The 25,804-nt window shown below is 38.9% G+C and overlaps 2 protein-coding genes across 8 annotated transcripts; one reads left to right on the forward strand and one right to left on the reverse strand.

Moving 5' to 3' along the window:
* Window positions 1–1,001: 1,001 nt before the first annotated feature.
* Window positions 1,002–21,913, reverse strand: USP16 (ubiquitin specific peptidase 16). 6 transcript variants are annotated; one of them, XM_040582837.1, is made up of 18 exons: window positions 21,794–21,911; window positions 19,748–19,846; window positions 17,052–17,230; window positions 16,316–16,419; window positions 13,822–13,925; window positions 11,799–11,977; window positions 10,582–10,674; window positions 9,762–9,892; window positions 9,317–9,404; window positions 8,361–8,439; window positions 7,394–7,485; window positions 6,527–6,583; window positions 5,234–5,401; window positions 3,951–4,623; window positions 3,169–3,263; window positions 1,857–1,943; window positions 1,443–1,599; window positions 1,002–1,332 (listed from the first exon to the last, which is right to left on the reverse strand). In XM_040582837.1, exons 2-18 carry the CDS (start codon window positions 19,806–19,808, stop codon window positions 1,208–1,210), a joined length of 2,472 nt encoding a protein of 823 aa, XP_040438771.1. In that variant the 5' UTR covers window positions 19,809–19,846; window positions 21,794–21,911; the 3' UTR covers window positions 1,002–1,207. The 6 variants fall into 6 exon arrangements, with proteins under 6 accessions (XP_040438771.1, XP_040438768.1, XP_040438770.1 ...); XM_040582834.1 differs by having other exon boundaries at window positions 11,799–11,980; XM_040582836.1 differs by lacking the exon at window positions 21,794–21,911 and adding an exon at window positions 21,657–21,724 and having other exon boundaries at window positions 11,799–11,980.
* Window positions 21,670–25,253, forward strand: RWDD2B (RWD domain containing 2B). 2 transcript variants are annotated; one of them, XM_040582841.1, is made up of 5 exons: window positions 21,670–21,752; window positions 22,369–22,587; window positions 22,675–22,742; window positions 23,456–23,821; window positions 24,516–25,253. In XM_040582841.1, the coding sequence occupies exons 2-5, from the start codon at window positions 22,381–22,383 to the stop codon at window positions 24,748–24,750; spliced, it is 876 nt and encodes a 291-aa protein (XP_040438775.1). In that variant the 5' UTR covers window positions 21,670–21,752; window positions 22,369–22,380; the 3' UTR covers window positions 24,751–25,253. The 2 variants fall into 2 exon arrangements, with proteins under 2 accessions (XP_040438775.1, XP_040438774.1); XM_040582840.1 differs by lacking the exon at window positions 21,670–21,752 and adding an exon at window positions 22,040–22,276.
* The last annotated feature ends 551 nt before the right edge of the window (window positions 25,254–25,804 follow it).

Consider the following 25,804-nt stretch of genomic DNA (forward strand, 5'->3'; position numbering starts at 1 on the left):
TGTGCTCCCAAAATGGCAGCCTGACAGCAGTGAACTGTGTCCCGTTCTAAGGGCCTTAAAAATAAATGCTGAGCAGCAACAGCCAGCATGATGCAGTGCTGGAATCTTTCAGCTGAAGCCTCTTGGTTAGATTCTTCTTGGAAATTAAACAGCTTGTATGTCTCAGAGTAGCTTGGAAGGAGAACTGCACTTGAAATTGAAGCCACTTCAATAATTAATCCTTTTATTAGTCTTGTCAGTGCTACTCCATTTCACAGCCAGAAGGGAGTGGAAGGCTAAATCAAGTTGAGCTATCTTATGCCTAAATAAGGCTGCCGTACGACAGCTACACTGATGTTCGCTTTATAGTCAGTTGCTGGTGTGGCTGAAAAATAAACTCAGCAAGTTTTCGGAAGGATTGGCATACTGATATCGTCAGCTGCACAAGTGCTGCTGCCGCTGGTAAGGGTCACAAGAACATGCAAGACTGCCCCTTTTCTTGGTAAGGTTGTTGGGAAAAATGCACTGAATGTAAGCAGCTGCTGCTCAAGCATGGAGGACCCAAGGTTTTATTTCTGTGAAACCCCATGTGAAGCCGAGCCTGTAGAGAACTTTAAAGTTAGAAGTCACTGCAGGACTAACTGGTTAGTCTAGTGCAGAAAGGCTACACTGGAGTGCCTGTAGCAAAAGGTAGAGAGCACCGAGCTCCCAGCCTTACCAAAATACCCATGTGAGGTTTCCATACAAAAGGATTCCTGGAGAGTTTGCAAACTGAGGGGTCCTCTACTGGATGTAGACCAGCAGTGGAAGGTGAGCTGATACTGAATTTGTTGTCTCTGCTCTAAGCCATTTTAAAATACACAAGGAAAAGCTGATAGCTGAGATAACTACAGTTCAAAGTTCTAGCTGGTCCCTTTAAAGCAAAACAGCTGCTGCTGAAGATGTACAGCACCTGCAGGAAACTAAAAGTAATCACTGCTTACCTGTGCCAGTGCACAAATTACTCAATAGAAGCTCAGAGCTGTAGTTTTGAAAAAACATTTATTTAGAAGTAGTGAAAACACTGGAAAAAGTATAAGTTATCCACTTGTCAGTGTGTCTAAGAAGCATGAAGTATATTCCTGCAGCTGGGTACAGTAGCTCCAACATGTTAACAGTGTGATTTGCGTCTGCCTTCTTTCAGAGCACCTGAAGACTGCTGGACATACAAGAAGGCTTCTCAGATGAGTTACAGCAGTCGCTCATAGAACAGCAGATAGGCTTGCGAGCTCAGCACTTTCGATGCAGACACAGCTTGTACATGGGTATCACTGATGTGGAACCACTGCCCTTTTACTGGTTCCGTTTCTAAAGCTGTGAAAGGAAGAATTTAGGAGTAAAAGTCACTACAAAGAATTGGAACAACCCATCCCATTACTGTTCTGCAGCAAGAAATAATTTGTAAAACACTTCCTATTATTCACCTTCAGGAGATTGCCCTCGAAGGACAAGGTCAGAGAGATGGTTGTTCATATTTCTCATTTTGGCATACGCAGTGTAGTGCCCAGACCTCATTGTTCCACTGTGTTCAACAACTCCATAGAGAGAGTACAGTACTTTTGTATTCCCTTCAGCCACATTCTATAAAAGCAAAAGTTTAGGTATGTCAGTCAGGTACTGGGTTTTAAACACAGCTGGAATGTAAACTCTTCACTTTGACTTGCATGCTGATGACAGGGAGGCCCATCATTACAGATTCACGCAAGCACTACAGCACTTGCAAGTTACACAAAACAACTGGAGCTTGACAAGCATTCTACAAAGATTCTGCTAAGCAGCTTCATTGTGAAAACACATTAGAACACGGGGAAGAAGAACCCGATTGTTTTCCCACTTACTTTACATTTAGCTGTACAGAAAGGAGCCAAGTCTATCACTTCTGGAAACTTGATGTGCCTGTTAACCTTCTGTAGATTAAATCCAGCCTTAAACAGACGAAGTAGAGGAAAAACCCATAATGTTAAAATGCACATATCAAAACCATGCTGAGTTACTAAATACTTCAGGTTAAAGCTTCAACAATGCAGAATTAGTTTTACATTAAACAAAATCAGGGAAAAAGCAATTGGGTTGTTCGGGGGTTTTTCCCCTCCAATGCCCAAGGTTTTCCAGCATCACTCCCTTGCCCCAACATGCTGCACTGCAGCACAAGTTAACAAGGCTCTTTAAACTCACTCTTAGGGTAACTTAATGTAACAGCAAAAGTGGAAAAAGAATCAGTTCTACTTTACTTATGTAACTATCTCTCGTTTCTCAGATACTGATACGTACGTATCACATACATAATATGCCTGAGGATCTAATTTTGCTTTTGTATCATCAAAACTGACGTAACTTCTACTCCCACCTTATTCAAATAATCTTCTAGCATCAAACTGGAAAAACAAAAGCAAAAGATGACAAATATTATTTTCTTAATCATTTTACAGTCTCTTGGAACACTTCCATTTTCTCTGTGAAACTGTTTTTCACCTAAAGACACATCCCTTATTTTTCAAGTATTTTGACCAAAATACTGAATAGCTTTAGATTTAGAAGGGTGATACTCTTTCCTCTTTCTTTCTTGGAAAACTAAAGCCCTAAAATAAAAATTTTCCTACAATTTAGAAAAAAGTTAAAGCCACTTTACTTCGGATTTTATAAGTAAGATTTAAATAGCACTGCTTTCCATTCACACACACACACGCAGTAAGGCTCAGAATCCTCTTTTATCCAATTCCTCCGACCCATTTGTTACATTCATTTAGTAAGGGATCCGATTCTATCTGTACTGAAATGTAAGAGTCCATGAACTACTATAGTAGCAGGAAAGAATTAATGCTAAGATATTGCTTGATAAAGTAAACAATAAGAATAATGAGGGAATATAATGCAAATAAACTCACAAAACAGTGTTTTTCCAGATAACTAATGGATATTATTTCAGGAAAATACATCCCCAACTCTTCAAAGACCAAAAAAAAAAACAATGCTGCACACCAATGCCTTTCAAACCTTGGGGAAAAAAAACCCAACCAAAACAAACCAGCCTTATAGGAAATGAAAATATGCCAACATTAGTTTTAAGTTAAGCTAGCACTATGTGCATATATACATGTTAAACTGATAATATATACATACACATTTTTGCAATATCAGCCTGCCACTTACCTGTTGAAACCTCTTTAAGTGAAGAGTTAAAATTGGAGGAGCAAGAGAGATTAGCATCTGCTTTTTGGCATTAGTATAAATGTACTTCTTTTCACCTGGAGAAAAGAAAAAAAACACCAATGAGTAACATGTGAACAAATGTTACAGCAAGAATGTCTTTATTTTCACTATTTAGACTATCACAATGTCATCCACTACAACTGTGAAACTGAACATTCCCCTTTAACATGATGAACTGTACAAGAGCTGCCATCTGCAGACCCCTTATCACAGGAGTAACCGCTCACACCACGTATGAGTGGTGTCACCACAAGCAGGATGAATTCTTGCTCATTCTCCACAACTCAACCAGAAATCGGAAGTGGCTTTTCTTGGCCTTTTGAGCAAACACCAACATGATTTCCCTATGACTGTCACAGCAGAATTTTCACATTTAGGGAAAGAACAGAGAAGTCACTAAATAGCTACTGCCTACATTCATCCAGATAATATATTTTTAGATTGAAATGCCCTTTCCCTCCCCCAAACCCACACCTCTTTGCTCATTGTTCTTCTTCAGTCCTGCGGTACTGTGTAGCCAGGCTTGTGAGCCTGCTGTTCTGCTCAGTTGCTTGTACTAATCTGTGTGAAAAGTTCTGACAACCCACCCACTGAATACTTGCTCAACCGATCCAAGTTAAAGTTACAAAAATACCACTTTAGGGACATTCCCCCGCTTAACCCACCCAAGCAGCAGATAAAGACATATTTAAAATTTTCTTTTAAAAGATAATTTGTCATACTTTTTGTGTTCTTCTTTGGTCCATAATGTCTTTGTGTACATACATCACAGAGTAGTTTATTGGTCTCAGTAAGTTTTTCATTACGGGTAAACTGATACAAACAGTGATGGATTGAACCTTCTTCTGGGTTCAGATCTTCCCTGTTTGCAAGAGTACAAAACGCTGTTTCTGGATCTTCAGTCGATACTTCACATGTCTTGACGGGAACAGTTTGAAGGTCATCTAAGGTACTTGTATCAGATTCAGCGCTGGCACCCAAGTGTAGTTTTGAGAAGTCAGTAGCAAGCTCTTCCTCATCTTCATTTTCATCATCCTCGTCTTTCAGAGACAGGTTGTCAAGGCCATTGACAACCTTTACAGGTGAATCTGAGCCTTCCATAGGGAGATCCATGAAAAACTCCTTTTCTACACATCCTTGTTCTGTCTTTCCTGTATTTTCATGCATGCTCTGAACTTCTGTATTATCTCCCTGTATACTCAAATCTTTTTGAGTTAAGCAGTGATCTTTGCAATAATCTGACAATTCCTCTTCTTGCTTCATATCACAAGTTTCAGAGTTAATTTCCACCTCTGATTCTTGGTTATACTCAACATCTTTTTCTGACTGTTCAGTTGCACAGATATCTGTGAAGTGAAGCACCTTTCCTTGAAGTTTTTGCTGGCGGCGCTGGCTCTGCAAATTGGAATACATAATAAACAAGAACACAAAACCCAGAGGAAGTTTAAATTATATTTAGCAGTTCTTACTACTTGTTTAGCAAAATTTTTGTAGCATGCCACAGATACAAAGGGTGGAAGGGGGGGAGAATAATCTATGATTTAATGAACAGAGGTGATCAATTCAACCAATACCGAATTTATCCTCACTTGGCAATAGTTCCCACTGCTCCTTGTTACACAGTATCTTCAAATACAACTAATGATTCCCTTTGTATCTTCCCAATTCTTTTTTACATCTGTATTCTAAAGTTTTATGAATATTCTTGCAATCAATGACTGGAGAACGGCTGTCTGATTCAAATTAATGCTACTTCAGGCAGGCAATGTAAATTCCATGTGCCTCTGGGTATTAGCTTATTCCTAGCACAGCAACTCTTAACAGAACACGTAACTCCTTAATAGCGAATACGTAGATACAATCTGTCTTTTCCATTGTGCATTTGAGTGAGGAGAAATTCTAAGCTGTCTCCTCCATCATCTAAACCGAGGAAGCAAAAAGAATTGCTTTTACCAGAAGTTGCAAGCACTTTATTAATAAAAGTGAAATACTTAACAAGACCAACCTTGGCTTGTTTTTTGGCCTGTTTCTTCGCTTTTTTCTGAAGGTGCTTACTTGTACCAGGGGGCTCATCTCTCTGCTTAAGATAACAGTCATTATTTTTATTCTCTTCATCTTCAGATTTATTGTCTTTGGGTTTTTTAAGATTTCTCTCATTTGTAATTTTTACTTTCTACAAAAAACAAAAGCCACAGAACAACAACAGCAGTAGAGATGTTATTGTCCCAAATCACAAGACAGTGTTCCAAAGAAAACCACAGGGATGAGATTTTATTTGACTTTTCAGCTCAAATGTAACATTGCAATGACTACAACACACAACTCATTTATTTCACCCTAATCGTTACGAAAGAGATGTCTCACTCTGGAGGGAGTCCATCTGAAACAATGATTTGCAGAATCAAACAGTATAAAAAAAAATAAGGCTATGGAGGGCCAAATTCTGAACCTGTAAATGGGCAATATTACCTTTAGCTCTAACAGATGTACATCTTATTAAATGCACTGAAGAGTAACATTTTACACAAGCAGAGACATTTTCAGTTGAACTGCCTGCCACAGAAATTGTTTCTTTCTGCTAAAATAAAATTTGTTTGTTGCAGAAGACATATGATCCCTTTAGATGGGGGGGGGTTCACTTCAGTATTTACTCATTAGCTTTTACGTGAGCAGTGCAACATAACAAATCTGAAATATTACAGATTATCAGTAAGAAACACAAAGCAAACCAAGTATTTTGAATGCTAGAGATCAATCAAGTATTCACATACCATTCTACCGATGTTTACCTTTATTCAATAACATGAATATCATGAGAAGTATTCTTGCACTCAGTGCAGAAAAATGGATGAAAAAACCACAAACAAACAAAAAGTATTCAAGCAACTACTAGGCACCCATTACTGTCATGCAATTTCCTTCATTTTTACAACAGTGAAGATGACTCGGGAAGCGTTGCTCTTTGCAACTCAGTCTTCTGTAATAGTGACACAACACTGCAACATACTCTACTATTTCCCTAAGCCAATCTCCATGTTAGAAACATTAACGGACAAAGCAGCAAGATCACCAACAGACTATCAGTGATTTTCCAGAGACTATTTATGGGCCACAACTTACAGAAATGACTCTCGGGAAAATATTATTCTCTATCTTTCTGGGAAAATCTGTAATTTTAGCTCTCAAAAGAGACATATGAAAAATGTATAAATGAATTCCCTAATGATTATATAATAAAGGTGTTTTCATATAATCAAACAAAAACAAAGCCAAAAAGCAAGCACATACAATTTCTTACCTGATCATCTAGTATGGGAAGCGACAAATCAAGGAAAGATTCATGGACCAAGGATACCTTCAAATGAATATTCAGAAGTCCAACTTAATTTTGCTTAGAAGTGGCTAACTTGCTGTCAATAGGCTTATTTGCATGTAGGGGCTTGCTTGCCTTCAACGTATGCTTTCACTTGTGCATACAAAGGTAAAGCACAGCTAATCTACCTTCACAAACAGCTATCCATCACCAAAATCTGTCATTACCACAGAAACAAACAAGAAATACTTCCACAAATTTCAGTTTTCTAGTGGCCCAGGAACGTGAGAACCCAGCTTAGGGACTATGAGATTGATATCTGTAATCTGTCATGATATTTGTCTAGCCCACTCACTAATAATACCCTTAATTACTTCATTATCAGTATGCATTATCCCAGTAGTGCTTTCTTGCTTAACTACTCCCCTGGCAAACCCACGGTCATTCCAGTGTGGGAAAGGGAAAGACTAATCATCTAATGAAAAAGCAAAGGGCCCCTGGCAGCATACTGCTGGTAGCAGAACAATTCGTTCACTCTAGTTTCCACCAATGGAAGGCGTTTACTGGGAGTCTGAGTGAATTCTTCTGGCAGAGGCAGTTTGCTGTTGCTGACCTCTTTTTCTGGAAGGCTTCTAAAAGGAACTAAAAGATTAGCTTTATAACATAAGGTGAAGAAAGATTCCAGCCAAACCATGCCCCTCTGAAAAGCATGCAGCTAGTCAACTCTTAGTGTATTAACTAAAGCAAACCTCACCAATTTTTAATTGATTTCTACATGTAGTTAGTTTGGGGTTCTTCTGCAGATTACATAAAATTATACTCTAGGCTGTTCAAAGCAGGCAGTTTACTTACGGTTCTGCATTCTTCGCACATAATTGTACTGGTTAATTCACCACCAAATATTCGATCCACAAAACTTTGTATTCCCCTTTTCTTTTCATATTCTGAGAATTGACAAAGTATATAGTAAAGTTAATGATATGATATATAATATACTGGCAACCGATTTAGTTATGGCATACCAAATAAAAAACAAAAATACAGTATGCAAGATGTATGCTGGAATGTGTTGACCTGTTCTAGTATCCTCAGGAAGTACTGCAAGATTCTTAAATTAAAACTCTTTCATATATCAAAGAAATGGGGGCAAAATCACATTTGCAGAAGACAGCTTGACTGAACCAACACCTTTACCACTTTCTCAACTCAAACACATTTTCCTGTTTTCTCAGAAGTACTGCATCCCAGTAAACGTGCCTGTTTTTCTTTCAGGACTTAACTGTCTGAAGCTAAAAAACAAGCACCAACTTTTGCCTGTATAGGTGCCTTACATACAAAGACAATTTCCTCAAGTTGTATTTTCAGTGTAGTGCACAGTCTGAATTTAAACTTGCTCTTCATCTTCTAATCTAAGTCATGTTGAAAAGTTAAAAAACCTGAACAGTGTACAGAATAATTTTTATTAACAATGGACTGCTAGGACTGAATAAATCATTACCCTTATGTGCTAATATTTTATTTTCTTACATAATATTTAAATGATTAAACCCTACCCAAACATATTTTAACCTATAATGTCTATCAAATCAATTCTCTCTTACACTGTTAAGAAGGAAAGAACACCAGAATCAGTGAGACATTTAAAAAAATAGACCAGCACTATTGAGCCTTATATTCTAGATACACACATACTCAGGGCATGGCATAAAGTTGTACAATTAAACATGTATCTTTTAGCTGACACTATTAATGTTACTTTGTGTACTTCAATGAAACAGAAGATTTTAAATTATCAGAATATCAGTAACAGGTATCTTACCTTTAATTTTTTTTTTAAGTTCTTCTTCATTTTGTTTGTTAGAGTCAGTCACTGCCTTCAGTATTCCAACACTTACTTGCTGAAATTTTCAAAACAAATACACTGTAAAATTTCCTAAAGTAATTCATTTAACTAGTTCATGTCACAAAAGTCTTTCAGATGAAGTTTAATCTTCTCCAATTAAGAGCATCAATACAAAAAACCACAAATGCCTGCAGACACAAAATAGTTCCTGCAAATATTAAACAAATAACCAACTGAGAAACAAGCTTGCAACCATGATGCAAATAGCATGTAAGAAAAACTAGTCTAAGGATTAAATGCTTTCCCCAATGAAAACTGGCAAAAAAAAAAAAAAGAAAAAAAGAAAGGAAAAAGATGGCATTTCCACAAGTGAACTTTCAGGCATCTCAGAAATTAAGACAAAAGGACATTCTTTAGGGTGACTACACGTACTCCAAACCCACTTTTTCGGTAGAAATTTTGGACAAGTCAATTTATTTCTGCAGAACAACGGACATTTATATTAGAAATGTTGAATTAATTGAAGACCTTTAAAACAACCAAAACTGAACTTTCTATTAGATTTTATTAGAAAAGCATAGAGAGTAACCAGTACACTGCTTCCCAAAAAGGCAGAAAGCACCATCACCTCAGAAACCTGAACAATGTGTGCAATATATGTAAGAGATACAGGCCACAAGCAAACTTCATTCCTTGGATAGTTTTGTTAAATGAAAATAGCAATACCCATGGCTGCTCCTTCACAAGTCCACTGCTTAAAGGCTATTCAGTTCTATAGCTCTGTTGCTAATGTGCTTCAAGTGCATGCTATGGGCAGCACAAATCACACTACAGAGGTTGACTCAGAAAGTTCTTTCTCCCCTCAGCAGAGGAAAAAGTCTTGGTCTGGGATATGACAAAGGTGGGCACGCACAACTGAAACTGGCACTCACTTGGATTTCTTCTGCTCTCATTCCATCAAGCAAGTAACGAAGCAATTCATGACTGTCTTGCTGCTGATAACCTTTAAATCGTGTTGCTCTGTTAAATGAAACAGTAATTGTAAAGTGTAACTGAACTTAAAAGATAAGACAAAGAAGAAACAATTCATACCAGACACAAAAAGACAAAGTCTCAAACATGTCTGTATATAAAAGCAACAAGGGTCTACATATGGTATTTTCTAAAAATACGAAGCCAGCTAATCAGAATAGGTCACTGACTGTTCATTTATATTTTGCTCTTAATCCTATTCTTTCAAAACTTGTTAAGCATTACACAGATTCTATATGCTGTGATGTGAGCTCAAGAAAAAATAAAGGAAGAAAACTGACCTTTTTAAGCAACTAAAAAACTTTTTTCATACTCACTATGACATGCAATTGTACAGATACTCACTTTTTACAAACCTGAGCAAAAAGTTCCTTAGGAGTGACTACCCCTTTTTTTGTCTCTTGCATTTCTGTCAGGAACTGATACATGGCTAATGTCAAAGGACCTGGCTGATCTAGTTTTATCAGCTGAGGTTCCTGTTTTAAACAAAAGCAACAAAGTTGTTTTGCTTTAATTTGGTGATGGAACCTTCTGGAGTAACTTTTACCTTGTCTAAACACTTCAGTTCTTGAAAACATTATTATAAAATAGAACACATAAAATTCTAAAATGGCAGTAAATTAACCTGACAAAAAAATCAACATGTGGTTTCTCATGAGATGATACCAAAATACTGGGCTAAGAATCATTAATTTTATATTGCTTAGTTGCAACTCCATTATTTCTCCTTTTATTAGGAAAAAAAAATACAATTTCTTAAAACACACAACCCTTCTTTCCCAACCAAATCCCCAACTGTGACAAGAAGTGTTATTTAAGTTAGCATAGCAGACATTCTCTAGTTTCCTATTGTGCATTTAGGAAAGTGACACTTTAGCAAGTGTTACACATTTTCATCCTTTAAACCACTTAATCATAATGTAAATACTCCTTTGATGACAACTAACAGAGTATTGAATCACTGCTCTTCACTTTGAAAGAAAGACCTCTGCTGACTTCAGAAGCAGTTTTATGGAAGTCAATGGTGAAGTTCCCACTGATTTTACATCTTAATCTTGTTAGTATTTAGCTGAGAGCTTTAAAATCCAGAGATGAACATTGCTTGTTTCTTTAACAGACTGGAAGGGTGGGGAGAAACACTATGGAAGTTGAAGCATATATATACCATGGATAACTCAGGTGACTCTATTTTAACTGTTGTGCCAGGCATTTTAGCTTCTTTAAGCAGCTCCCTCAGGACTGGAGTTTGGGATAAATTCTGAAGAACACAAAAGAAAGAAAAAGATTGGTACCTTGGCAACAAGAGGAAGGGCAGCTGAGCTCTACTAGTCATGGAATTTGTAGCAACCAGATTACAGCAATTTATTTTTCCCGCAGAATTAGAATGGTAACTACCCCTCTGGAAATTCTAATAGTGTTCGGCAGTTAAAGGTACATTCTGTACAGCTAACGGGACTTCCAAGTGTCCTCTATATGTATTACCTTAGATAGCAGAAACCCTAAATGTACTATTCTTCTATGTTCTTTTCTTCTTATTATGTCTTTTTTTAATTATTATTATATTCTTCTATGATCTTTTGATGGTCTATTTACTAGTGTCCGATTCCAAAATCAAAAGGTAAAACGCAGTGTGCATATCTGCTTGTTTTAGAAACAAAAATCAAATTAAACAGTTTACTAAAACTTGCAACTACAGTGGGAATTTTGTTTGAGTAAAGCTTCAGGAGCAAGAGCCAATCAGCACAAGATTACATATGAGCTTTAATACTGTCCTGGTTTTGGCTGGAATAATTTTCTTAGTGAAGCAAGGGGCTGCATGGTACTTAGTTGCCTGCTGGGATTAAACCCACCGGGGTTAAACCACAACAAATACACAAGAAAGAGCAAGTTTATTCTATCCAAACACTTCTTAGCTGAGCAAGACACTAAAGACAGCAATACAACATGCTCATCCTGTTAACATTTACTTTTCAGTTGATTTCCTGATGCCGAGACATTTTTGTTTCAGTGAACACCCATGGTCTTTGGGTATTAATCTCTTACAGTCTAAGAGGTCAGCAAGGGTGATGTGCCACAGTATTTTATTACTAAATTAGGAAGTTGGCATGCTTTATCTCCATCAGTGAAAGATGCTGTGCCCAAAAGACAAGGCAGTTTACTGTATTTTCCCCTGAAGCAAGTCTGAACCTGCAGCTCCATTTCTTCGTATTTCTCTGGGCCAATATGCTATTTTTATAATGAACGCATCATTCTTGGCAGATAAAAATCACATTCTAATTGTGTCATTGTAAAATACTGGGGGCAGGGCTGTTGTGGGCTAGGCTTTTTTGTTGTTTTTTTTCCCTAGTCGAAAGTTGCTTTTAAGAGCAATAACTACCATACCTGCATCACTGCATTAAAGAAACACGTATTCCCCAAGTTACTAAGTCCTTTCACAGCCACTTCGGCGTTAGTACTTGAATGAGAATTCTCTTCTTTAAGTGAGACTTCTTTTTCTTGTTCATTTTTGCTGTCTTTTTCTACTTTTTTATTTTCAAATCCTTTGTTCTCTTGTTGTTTTTCTACTGAAACAATAAAAAAAAATATACCACATATTAACCCACTAACAGGGAATGGGCTAGGAAAAAGGAATTACAAACAGCAGCAATCCACAGTGTTTAAAACTTAAACATACGATAACTAATTCTGTAATTGTATAAATGTTAACACTACTGGTTTAGGTTTTTAAACCGTCTAGGTAACAGGAGTTAAAAATTCAACAAAACGAACAAAAAAAATAATCAAGGAACCCCTGAAATGCCACTTCAGATCAGCACGCAATTTAAACATGCCACTCTGCCCACAAGCCATTCATGCCAACAATCTCTGAAACTCTGCATGTGTTATCTGAAATTTTATTCCTGTTGCAAAATCGCCAATGTTAGGCTTTATACAACATCTAGCAAGATGACATCTGAAATAAAATCCCTTTAGACATGGCACTATTGTCTGAAATGAAATGCAGAGCCCTCCCACTGTCAAAGCATTCTCATGTTCACTTCATGAACCTAAACAGATGAAACTGGAATATTTATATTCTTCAGGACACACTAAAGACATTTTCCCCAAAATTACTTTGGTGCAGAGCTCAAAATGTCAATGACCTGTTTAATAAAACCATAAGGGAATTCCAGGTAACTTTCAGAACACCACCCACACTGGTTCTGCCAGTTTGGCAGTCTGCTATTGATTAGGTTTCTGATAATAGGATATGAGCCAAGATTAACTTTAAAATAAAGTAACACCAGCTCAGAGAAAACAAGGAAGAGATAATACAGTCTTCACAGATGGACAAGAAACAGACAGGTGGACAACAATAGATGGAACACCTGATACTGACACCCAGTTATTCATCTGTTCTCCAGTTCAAACCTGAGAAAATGCTGGCAACAAATCCAAAGTTCAAATATTAGATGTAGAGAAACAATGTATCTGGGAAAGACTGACCAAAACCTCTTGAAGATTCTAGTCCCTGTGGGAAAACCTCAGCTGTTTCTTGAGCAAATATTCAGACACAGCCACGTGGCATTACTGGATGGTTGTGATCTATTTCCCTAGGGGGCTATGATTTCACCCAAGTGTAGGATGGTTTTGGAATTTCTGATAGCTACAACTTATAGCATTTATTTTGATATACCAATTCTTCCAAGTTTTCTACTGGAAATGCCGTGTACAAAAATAGTTTTGCCATTGTGGAAACCATGGGGTTTTTGGGGGTTGTTTCCTTTTAAACCACCACATTTTGCAGATAGACTACAGGGTGAACATGCCGTTTTAGAGAGTATTGAATGCACTGCAGCTACCTATACTAAATGTACAGACCCAGCAGACAAATCATCTTATATATACTACTTCCATTAGGAAATGTTCTGCAACAGCTGGAGACTTATGTCATTCCAGCTGACACATTCACAAATACCTACAAAAATAGTTTTAAAAAATATAATCAAACTATCATTAGCAATGACAATTTTCCTTCAGATCTCAAGACAGACTGAACAAACAATCGTGAACAAACACAGCACTTCTAAGTACTCAGTCAATTCCTTACAGAGCAACCAAACATCGCATTTTTTAAAAAAGCCATAGTACAATTGTATTTTTTCCCTCCTATTCCTGTATTTCTGTCCTGTAACAAGTTTAGGGGACACTGAGCAAAATCTGGTCCAATTAGGTCCACAGGCTAGGATGTTACCTATGCTACCAGAATTCTGACAAAGAAAAAAAGGGAAGAAATTAGCTTTTTATTTTACCGTAAGGTACTTCAAAAGTTAAATCTAATATAGTATTGTAAGTCCAGAATGTACACTCTCTCCTACATTTAAAGGACTTTCTGATCTACAGTATGTATACTATAATTACTTACCTATACGTGATGAATCAATACAAACTTGTTTTCTAACATAATCCACAGTCTGCCCCAACCGGGTTGAAGTATTATAGGGAACTTCATTATCACATATGTAGCACCTGTCTCCGCCCCCCCCCCAAAATAAAAACAATTAATCATTTCTTTTCTGTTGTTTAAAAATCCTAAACTATTTACTTGATTGATACAATTCATTACACAACTATAAAATTCCAAGATTTATTTTAAAATTTAGACGTCTCAGAGTTCTATCTATTTCTGATCAAGAAAATAAAAAGTTTAAAAACTAATCTTTACCAAATTATTTCACTGACTGCAGGCAGCCATTTACAAATATAAATTAAGACTCTTAAAAGATGTGCTTAGAAACCTTATTACAATAAATATAAATGCATGGAAAATTTTGCCAAAATCAAGAAATTATGATATCAGGCCCTAAAGGAAACTACTTATGAATATTATGCCATATTCTGAGTATTGTAGCCAAGCAAGTACTTCATTATATTTAAATTGGGTAAGAAATAAATCGGTGCCCTTCATTAATCCTGCATTTTTATTTGCTCTTCCAGTGCTGATACAAACTTGTTTGTCTCTATGAGCAAAACACTGTGTGGTTAGGCCACTAATCCGTTTTAAACAAAATTGTAATAAAAAACTGCAGTGATAAAGGCTCAAGTAAGAGTAAAATTCTGCTGGGACACATTCAGCTAAAGGAGAGTTGTATATACCCATTTTGTAGTTCTGCCCAATCAGCTCTCTGAAGAGGTGACAAAAGGTATCGAAGAGAATGCAAATACTTCTGCACTTTGGAACATACCAGTTACAGTTCCTAGGCACAAATGCATTTAGCAGACTTTAGGATTACTATAAGTCAGACTATTTTCTGATATTAAAAGCAGCAGAAGTCCACAGCAAAGCACTTTACTCAATCTCTTGCATCTCTGGAATTAGCTGCAATTTTCACATTTCTTCATTCCTCTTTCAAAAAATTGGCTCAACTTTTGGATCCCTGATAACTTATTTATCATTTGTTTGGTTAATTATAAAGATAGGTATTCTTACTCCTGGAGTAACAAATGACAGTTAATTCCACAGGCAATTTTAACATCATAACCTTTCATACATCAAAAATTTTGTGAGTAACCTTGAAGGAATCAATGGATTGAAAACAGTTTTTTCAGCAATGGCTGTTTAACCGGTGGAGAAAAAACCTATGTAGATCCAACTGCTATGCCATACCAGTATTGAAAATGCAGACAATAGCACTTGTTGTAAATCCAAAACAGCAGAACTTAACGAATTACTAGACCTTTCCTCTTTCTCTCCAACTTCAAAATGTTTCTTTTAACTGTTTACAGGTACTATTCAAATCTAATTTCATTCACATATGCACGCACACCATAGAGAGATTTATTCATACATTCGTAGCATTAATAAATTCTGATCAAAACTGCTTTTGCTTTTATGTACCAGGCCCACTGTGAAATACAGTTCTTGACTGTAGGTTTGATTTATAACAATAGTTTATACCCAATATATCAATCTGAATAATTACTTGTGCAAGTTTGTAAAACCAAGAAATTCTAGAAGGAAGCAAAACATCTTGCTTAGACAACTTCCTCTCATTTGCAAGTACTTTGATTTATTTTCTCAGTTCTAAAACTTAATGCAGTTTTTAAATAACTTCAATAATTTTAACACTAATTTACATTACCCAAAAGTTCACTAGTTCATTAGTAATACACGTTATTAATAATGTCTATTTCCATTCTAGAGTTCAATAAAAATACTAATTGTTACACACAGAAGTGCTCAATATGATCAAGTTAAGAGGTAATGGTAATAATAAAGTGAATATAATGACAAACAACAAGTTTTAAAAAAGGTTACTAAGCAAAATTAAACCTCTTTGTATCAGACACAGTATTTCTGTATAGCAAAGTTTAGAAAAATAAGGTTCCCTCTTCTATTGTAACATGCTATTCCTTTTAAGAGAAGGAAATACTACCAGGGAGATTGATTGAACCAGTAGCATCTTCTAATTCTACAGCTGTGCTTCTTAACCACACATATTGTATTAAGATGTGATATATGTTGAGAAAATAAAAGTAATAAAAGTTTGTCACTAAGTGTGCATCAGAAAGGAGCTTCTCCCAAGGCTGAAAGTTAAGATTTAGAGCTACATATTAATATTTGTTTCTGCATGTCAGTATTCCAACCTAGCAAAAGTAGAAAAATATGAAGTCAAGAGCATTTACTAGTTGGTTCATTTCAACTTCAATTATGGAAGTTTTCTAGTTATGACTTTTACAGGAAAGTAATATTTATTCAGCAAATCTCAGCAAAGACTGCTGGGACTTCTGTGTGTGGAAATGCTTTACATACACCTAGATATAAATGCTAGAATTCAAAAAGAAAAGAAAACACAAATTATACCCCAGCCTCTGTTGCCTTCTAGCTATGTCTCGTAACTGTTGCCTGACAAACTCACCACACACTCCAGTTGTCCAGACTGAGAACCAAACAATGGGGATCTGATCTTGGCGTTGCATAATGCTTTAAGGCATGCTGTTCTTGAGAATTTCTGCCACAGCCCTACAATGTTGATAACCAAGTGTCACAAAATCCAGTTGACTATCAATGAAACATACATTAAATCAGTGTATAAACAAAGTATTAACATCAAAACTGTTTAATTACATTAAACTAATTAGGATGAATGGATGGGTCTCTATTCCAAGACACACACTTCTGCAGAGAGGAAGGTAACTTGGAAACTTACTGGGTGCAGAATAACTATAAAGTTGCTTGGGGACTGAATATCTAATTTTTAACTTCCAGTTTGAACAGCTTGAAGAATGAAAAAGAACAAAAACTGCTTCAGCATGCAGAGTTTTCAGTTCAGTAAACTAATGTGAGCATAAGATCTTATTTAAGAGCATTAAACAGAAATTATTTTCTTAGCAAAATAGTTTGGACTTTCTAGGAAAAATAAAAGTCCTCAGGATAAGCCTGCTAAATGCCTTTGTGCCATGCATCTAAGGACTTCCTTTGCAATTCAGAGTAGACATTTTGTAATCACACCACAATATATAAGATAATGTATGTAGCATCACTTTAAAATAAGAAAGAATGCCAAAGTTTAACTAGAAGCTCTCTTGTTCCACTATTATTATCATGAGACACTGAAAGATACTAAGACAAATTAGCAACAAAACAAGATATACCCTATGGCCACATTTTAGACATAACCATATCGAAGGGCTTCTATCAGCCTCCTCCTCAGATTTCTCTTGTCTCTTATTGTCTGCCTTGCAGTCCTGACAAACATGCCACTCCACGTTCAGTAGTGCCTTTTTCAGATGACCTTGCTCCAATCCTTTACGAATATGCTTGCACACAGGTTCTACAAAATAAAAAGCACAAGAAGGATGTAGGTATCACAACAAATCCAAATGTCAAAGACACAGGCAGCAATGCAGAAGCTAGGGTAGCCTTTCTAGAGTCAAAGAAACATTGACAATTTAGCAGACATATCAGAAAGAAACCCTTTGATACCCCATTCACAATCTGGGGATATTGTTGCTGCATCCTAAACTACTACATTACTGGAAAAAAATAAATAAATATTGCTCAAACCTACATCTAGTCAGAGGAGTTGACAAAACTTTTGGATACAAACCTACCTACTGTGCCAGGCTGTGGGCTTCTATTATTGTGGCGTTATGATTCCCACACCTCGCAGGGAGCAGCCACAGCCCACTGCCACGGTTCCCAGTCACCAAGGCAGGACCTGGCTGGCCTATAAAAGTGGAGATTATGGAGGTTATGCTTCCAGCTGAGCTGCCTCGGTGAAATTATGCAGCAAACTACGGTAAAAAAGAATGGCAGAGTCATCCTTTATCACTTTGCACTGCAACACTGTACCCTACTTGAAGCTGCACTTTCTGGGCCTGGTGTGAACTCCAGCTATTTAATCAAATTCTGCTAAGTATGGTTATACCAAAACCAGGCATCTGTTGCTAAGAGCTACTACCAGGAGTTCAAAACAAAACCCAAAAAAGATAATTAAATTTTAAGGTTGTCAGTTACACTGTCACTTGCACAAAGAGAAGCTGTCCGTAAGCCTAAGTCACGTACAGAGAAACTGCGACTGACAATGTGTACGCAAACTGATCAAGTTTTTCCACATAAAAAATGAGTAAATTATTTTAATCCCCCCTCCCCACCCTTTTTTTTCAGTATAGGTTTCCAAGACATTTAGCATCATCAGCCTATAACTCTTCACTATTTACAGTAAGAAATGCCTAAATTTGCATATACAGGGTCAAATATGTGACAGTACAAAGAGTTATCTCAAAAGTCAAAAAGCACAGAGTAAACAAACCCATGATAAAAAAAAATGCTGTCTGTACTTAACATGTAAAAAAATACCATTTTTTGTGAAATTATGATTGAGAAGAATTACATAGCCATTTACTTAATTCAACTGTCTTAAGTCCTTTGCTACAGAGGTTTTATTACTGCTCAGATAGAATAACAGTTCTGAATCTCTCTTTGTTAAGGACCATACACAAGGTTGCTGTCTTAAGGCTGTAAACTTCTCTTGCCACAAGCTGAAACAGGTGACAAGTTTTATACCTACAGTTCTGTTTCTGTCCAAGATTATAGGATTTTACCACAGTAAAAATGTTAGCCAATAAGAACAAACAGATATTTAGATGCATTGTTTAAGCTTTTTTAAAAGCAACAAGCTTCATCTACAACTTCTAAATTGTCTTTTTTAAAGAAACCTTTTGTATGTTGCCTACTACTATTACATTGGAGTTATTCACAACCATCAGTCTTTGTTTAAATTTGTGGCTTTATCAGACTGTAAGCTAGCCTATTTTTAGCCAAAGAAGTGAGATTCCGCCGCAACTGCACCATAACTGATTTTTTTGCTAAAGGAAAAAATGAGCAACTGTCACGGCAGACTCTTCTTGACTCTGGGGTTAGGGGGGCAGAAAGACAACAAAGGAAGCTAAGGAGCCACAGCAGACCGAAGCTACCACAAGACTAGGACAACCAGGAAACGACAGGAGAGTAGACTTGATTTTAAAATAACAGGCCATCACACTGAGCGTCCTGGCTAAAACTGTAAGTGCGCTCTCTCTCAGCTAAATTAACATGGCTTAACTCGTTTCCCCAGTCAGGATCAATAAAAAAAGATGGGCAAGACATAATCTGTGACAGGACAGGCAAGGGGGTTGAAAAGAATGCTGCACACCACAAGCAAGAACAAGAACTAGAATAACCAGGGTAAGCAAGTTAAAAAAATTTCGACACCCGATCCAGTACAGCTGTAAGGATAATACTAACTATTTGGGATTAGGAACTATTATGAACAGAAGGAGAGGAAGAGAAAGAGGTTTCAACCAAAAAGCACTATGAGTAGAGAGTACTGGCCCTGGACACCTCAGCTAAGATAGCTGCTAATGTAAAGACAAATGCTTTCACAAAAGTATTTTAATCACAACCTTTTTGGTGAAGCAAGAGTCTTCTGCAACAAAATCTTCATTAGGAAAATGCTACTTAAATCTATCATGACAAGGTCAGCAGCTGACTCTACAAACACTTTATGTTCTGAGGAAATTTATACAATCTATGTATCTGTAAAGAACTGTGTCAAGAGTTTCTCAAAAACCAGAAAATAATCCTACTTTTCAAGACAGGATTATTATTTTCTAGCGTGCTTAGAAAAGTAGCAACACTAATGTTTCTTGGTGACTTCGGTTTCAATTATACAAACCCACACTTTGTAAATGAGATTTCAAAGCCAGTGACTAGCCCCAGATAGAGACCTTTAATATTAATGAGTTTTCAAGCCTCCTTTGAGATTAAAACAAACATTAGGACCACGGACTTATTTGAGGAAACGTACCCAGCGTATCCAGAGACTCATCAGACTGTGCAGTTTTGCCTTTGGTGCGTTTCTTTCCCATATTTGTAGTCTGGAATTTTTCTTACATAGAACAGTGTCCTAGCAAAGAAAAATAGTACGTTAGAAAGTAGGTTTTTGTTTTACTTGTTCATTTCTAACCCATAAATTACTTCTAAGGCCAAAATGTCTCTTGAAGTGAATTAACTTGTAACAAATGGGCGTTTAAAAAAAAATAATATTGATTACACTTTAACATGAAACTAGGTGTGGCGTACGGTAAGATCACAGTGTGAATTACAAAACCCAAATGATTTAAAATCTTAAATAAAAAACATTGCACAAAAGAACAAGATAGGAAACTTAAGTACCAAAAATCCTATAAACATTTAGAACTTGTACTTTATTTAACTTAGGTTAAGAACTGCATCTGTACCAATTCTTTCACAAAGTTATTTGCAATTACACTCATTCAGTTTTCTTTACTGCAAATTCCTTGTATCTCTGATGAAGTCTGACACATGCAAATACTCTAATTATTCCAAAATATACAGACAATAGGAGTTCTGATTTTTCAGTTTCTTCAGTGGGGGAGACTTAAGATTGCCTTCCCAACATACCAAGAAAATACTTCAGACAGGATCTGTTATTTGGTATGCCTGTAGACCCAAGATCTACCACTACAGAGTCCTAAGCCAGGTACTTGCCTTCAAGAATCTGGCTACTGCACCCGTGGTAGGACATTTCTAGCTTCTAGTCTGTAGCACCCACAAGGCCCCGACACTTATCTCAAAAAAGATCATTCAAAAAGATCAGGTAAACTTAAAAATCTACATATGCTCTACAATGAAATTATGCAAGCTGGAAGGGTTCAAAAATCAAGTCTCTGCAGCACGGCCTAACCCTGCTGTCCAGCCTTTATGTAAACATGTTAGCACTGCAGTAAAAGTGACTCGTAATATTTGTCCTTTCAAAATCACTTCTTAGCTCGAACTCAGCAGCACACAGGCCATGGAGAACAGCTGCCTGCTTGGAGCTGTCACAGCCAAAAGAAAAGGAAGCCAGCCCAAGAGAATCAGAAAGAAACTAAGCTGGGAAGAGTTTAGGCGCCATACCCACTGAAGGCTTTTTGTATGAAAAGCCTTTCCGAAGCACGCTACCGAGCTGCTGAACGACAGGTAGGCAGCCACTTCATCAGGAGCGCAATTACCAGCTTTTGCAACTTTGCATGCCATTTGTTCAGAAAAACAACAGCTCATCCCCAAACCTGCCTCTACAGCACAATTTCCCGCAAAAAGCTACGACGTTTGATCTTAAAGGAACAACTCAAAACGGTTAAAATCCTTTCTGAATTGCCTTTGCCCAGCCAGGAGGGCCGGACGGGACGAACACGTGCAGCTGCTAATGGCACCCAGGCTGTGTGCGGCCGGACTCGCCTGACAGGCTCCGCACCAGCCCTTCCCACGGAACGCCCCGCAGACCCCAGCAACTAAAGCAGTGAAACGCCTGCTTTTTTTCATTTTTTAAAATATATATATCTATATATATACACACACACATATATATATTATAATACAGAGCGGTCTGCAAAGCGCCAAAGTGCACCTGCGCCGGACGCCCCGAGGCCCACCGGGGAAGCCCCGCGGCGCGGCCGGCGCTGCCCCACAGGCTCCGCCGGACGCCCGCCCGCCCGCCCGCCGCCAGGGGCAGCCCCACGCTCCCCGGCCCCAGGGCGGCGGGCAGCAGGTGCGCCCCGGAACTCGGGCGCAGCCCGGCTGAGGCGCTCGGCTCGTCCCCCCGCCACCCCCGGCCGCGCCACTCACCCCGTCCCGCGGACCGGGCCCCGCCGCCGCGCCGCCCCGCCCCGCCCGCTGCCGATTAGCCCGCGCCCGCCTCCCGCGCCCTCACTGACAGGCGCCGCGGCCAACGGAGAGAGGCCGGCGTCTCGGCCGGAGCGCGGGCTGCGGAGAGCCGGAGGAGCGAGTCCCGGGGCGGCGGAAGGAGACCGGTAGGGGCGGGACAGCAGGGCCGGGGGTTTCCGTCCCTCACCTGCCGGTGCCGCAGCGTGAACGACTTGGCAGCGCATGGCTCCGACCCGGGTCAGCGCGGGAATCCCGCCTCCTTCCCAGGCGGCTGGGCGACGGCCGCCGCCTGCCATGCGCGCGCCGGCGCGGTGCACTGTGGGGCCGTGCGCACCGGGCGCGGGGGAAGGGCGCGGGGACGGGGACGGGGACGTGTCAGCGCATGCGCAGGCGCAGGCACCTCCGGGCCCCGCTCCCGCCGCGCGGGGCTGCCGCTGGGCACTCGGTGCGGGTGGCCGGGGCCGGGGTCGGCCGTGCGCGGAGGGGCGCGCCAACCTCCGTCTCTAGGGGTGCCAAAGCAGCAGAGGCGGCTGCGCTCTGGGAGTGCGGCCCTGTGAGGGGGAGATGTGTTTGGTGACGGGTCGCTACAGGCTGTCCCGCCGCAGGCCACCGAGGGGCCTCACGCTCCTCGCTGCTGAACATAGACGAGCTGCGTTTGATGGGCTTCGGTGTAAGGATTAATACGATTTACACGGAGGTAGCTAATGCACTGTGGCCCATATTCAAGCCCTGTTTTTCTTCCCTAATTTGTTCTTCGCTCAGGAAACAACAGCAATGACTAACCGAGAAGCAGCCGAGGTGCAAATTTCAGAATTAGATTTACTCTCCAGCATGTTTCCGTATGAGGAAGAGTTCGCTGTGACCGACCAGCTGGCAGTAGCAGAACTAAAACACTACGTTGAAAATGAGTCTGCAGAGATGCCATCTTCAAAGGTTCAGTTTACACTGAACGTAAAGCCAGAGGTCTCTAATGCCTCTATGGTATAGTAAAAACCTTTCTTATTTTTATTTTTGTTTTGTTGGATTTTAGGGCTTGCTTGAACTGAATATGCACTTCTTTGGTTTTAGGTGGAATTCTCCATGGCCTGTGCATTACCGTTTAAATATCCAACTGTTCTACCAGAAATTACTGTGAGGTATGGCATTAAAAGTACAGCTAATTAAAAACGTTCAGAAGGTGTGGTGTACTACTTAAATACAGTTATAACAGGAAAAAACCCAGTCCTTTTTTGATAGTTTTCTGTCAAATTAAGCCAGATGGACAACAATGTTGAAGAAAAATCTACAAGGTTATGATTTCTCTGGTGTCCTCAGCAAATAAGTGAGAAAAATGGGAAAAGCATGGAGGAGTGCCGTCTTCTGTACAGAGGGGTTACATGTAAATACTGTTCAGACATCTGATGTTCAAGAAGAGACTGTTGTCTGTTTTGACAAGGCTTAACACTTAACTAAAGGAGTAAAAAGTTACTCAGTTGGTCGTCTTCTTCCTTTGTCAAAATGCTGCTACCCTCAGGCTTCTGTTATTTTTTATTGGAACGTTTCTGTTACATATGCATAAGTAGCCTTGCATATGACAGAAAATGAGTTCAACCACTACACTTACTTTTCAAGTGCCTTTTTCTTGATTTTGATTTACAGATTGGTAGTACTAAATATGAATTCAAGAGTCAGCACACCAACTAAATACTAAAGACCTTTTCATTGCTATTATCACTTAAATATCCGTAGCAAGTGCATACTATCTAAATATGGCCTGATTTTTTTGGCAACTTGATGTAAAACTGTTTGGAAAACATGCTAAATGTCAAGCATATTACAACTGCTGCTTCTTTTTTTTTTTTTCCTTTAGGTCATCATTATTAAGCCGCTCTCAGCAGATTCACCTGAACTCTGATCTAAAAATGTATTTGATGCAAAACTGCAGTGGTGAGCCCTGCATGTTGAGTGCAAGGGAATGGGTTAAAGACCATGCAGCTGCTTACATTGACAAAGAGCTTTCATCTTCCTCAGCGGCAACATCAAACGCCACGCAGCCAGATGTAACCACATTCACTCGATTGTGGATCTATAGTCATCATATTTACAACAAGCAAAAAAGAAAAAATATAATTGATTGGGCCAAGGAGCTCTCTCTGTCAGGGTTTTGCATGCCAGGGAAACCAGGTGTTGTTTGTGTAGAAGGTCTACAAAGCAGTTGTGAAGAGTTCTGGTCACGGTTAGTTTTTCTTTGTACTTACATATCATTAGTAGTTAGAATATTACATTTGTCATGTGTATGTGGCCAGAAGGTGTGAAATCCAACCACCTTCTAACCTGTTAAGGTCTGCAAACTATTTATTTATCATAATGTATTTACAACAATGAATATCTGCTGTAATGTTGGTTGCAGCAAAGCTACTAGTACTGCACAGTGCACATTTGTTTCTGTTTTATCTTCCTCTGTATTTTACTTGTATAGTGATGGACTGCAGTACCCCAATTATGTTAGATATGTATGCTGTTCGATCGCTTTACACTCATGTTTTATTCTGCTCCCATCATTTATACTTCTGGGTGGTGCAGACTATAAATCAGCATTGTCATTTGATTATAACAGCTAAGAGAGTATAAGAATTCTTATCACAGGCAAGGCAGAAGCAAGCACTGAAATTGAAACCACATCTTCATCAATTATTCTGTGAGGAATAATGTTAAGGTTTTTGGATCCTGAGGAGATAGAAAGAAACAAACTCCTGCTTATGGGAGTGTTTGCATGTGAGTAGTATTTCTATGACCAGCCAGGGAACCATTATCTCTGTCAAGAAATACGTACAAATGGAATGTATCGACTTCTGTGATAACAGCTATTTCATAGTATTTTCTAAAATAGTATTTCATAGATAGATCCATATTTCTCCAATTGCTTTCAGAGTAAGAAGATTAACGTGGAAAAGAATTCTTATTCGGCACAGAGAAGATGTTTCTTTGGAAGGTGGACATGCTGAGATTCAGAAACAAAGAAAGTTCTCCACTTTGGAAGAAAAATGTTTTGATGCACATGGTGCCAGGGGAAATCATATGGATTTGGGGCAGCTGTATCATTTCTTAGAAGAAAGAGGATGTGCTGACATTTTTCAAATGTACTTTGGGGTTGAAGGGCATTGAAGGGGTTGAAGATCTCGAGAGGTTCCAGTGCCTGCATTTCTAAGTTAATGATCGTAACAGATTCCTTAGTTTTTCTGCAACGGTTGATCAGAGAGGGATTTAATAATTTGTGGTTGATATGATGAATACAGTTTTTAATGAAAAAAAAATTCCAGTGAAATCATGATGAAAATTACTAAATGAATGCTTTATTACACTTCCTGGGTGTAAGGAGATTTAGGGTACATACCTAATTGCAATGAAAGAAAGTATGCTTGATAGCCTACAGGGCAGTTACAGAATTATAGATTAATGAGTTGATGGTATTATAGTGAATGAATATATGAATAAGGAGAGACAAAAAAGAAGCATGGATATCCCAGCAGAGGAAATACGATGTTTACATTATTTGTTACTGTTTACATACGTGACATGAAGACTTTTTTTTGTACCAATCTTTTCTTCTGCTTTCTATCTGAAAGTATATTAAGCCATGAGATTAGTGTTTTATTAAAAAAGAAAATTAAAAAAAAAAAAGGAGATGCCAAATTATAAGTCTTGTTCATGCAAACAGGGTTGAACTAGGATGCCTGCTCCGAGGTGTAAGAATTTTCTGTAGGTGAAAGCGTGCATGTAGGTAAAGAGATACTGTGGTGGCTCCACGGTGTCTTGTAGCCGAGGAGCCCAGTTTACCTGTGGAAGAGCAGCAGCTTACCGAGGGTCGAGCTCCCTTACAGCGCCCTCCAGAACTGTCAAACGATCCTGGCTCACCCTGCCGGGCTCCCGGGTTTGCTGCGGGGTAGTTCCCGGGGCCCTGGGCTGCACGGGTTTCAGCGAAGTTGTATCAAGGCCGGCTAATTTTTTTCTTTGCTTATGGATGCCGTACCGCAATCACATCCGTGTCGTAACAAGAGGACACTGATTGCTTCTGATGTTGATTATTTCTGTGCAGATCCGGTACAGTTCCTAACGTTCGGGTGGCTGCTGTGGGCTCGGCCGCTCTCCGCCGCAGTGCTGTGCGGCCGTGCCGCTAGGCCGGTGCCGGTGCGCCCCTGAGCGGGCCGAGCCCCGGCAG

The sequence above is a fragment of the Falco naumanni genome, chromosome 2 (assembly GCF_017639655.2).
Source record: "Falco naumanni isolate bFalNau1 chromosome 2, bFalNau1.pat, whole genome shotgun sequence".
Lineage (NCBI taxonomy): Eukaryota > Metazoa > Chordata > Aves > Falconiformes > Falconidae > Falco > Falco naumanni.

Excerpts from the sequence above, each read along its gene's own strand:
- USP16 (XM_040582834.1), bottom strand. The coding sequence starts at position 19,808 with ATGGGAAAGAAACGCACCAAAGGCAAAACTGCACAGTCTGATGAGTCT. Across the intron at positions 13,926-16,315 it reads CTGGACAACTGGAGTGTGTG|GTGCTACATATGTGATAATG; the intron begins GTGAGTTTGTCA and ends GGGCGGAGACAG. Across the intron at positions 9,893-10,581 it reads AGTCACCTGAGTTATCCATG|GAACCTCAGCTGATAAAACT; the intron begins GTATATATATGC and ends TGTTTAAAACAG.
- RWDD2B (XM_040582840.1), top strand. Across the intron at positions 22,743-23,455 it reads CTACCAGAAATTACTGTGAG|GTCATCATTATTAAGCCGCT; the intron begins GTATGGCATTAA and ends TTTTTCCTTTAG. Across the intron at positions 23,822-24,515 it reads TGTGAAGAGTTCTGGTCACG|AGTAAGAAGATTAACGTGGA; the intron begins GTTAGTTTTTCT and ends AATTGCTTTCAG.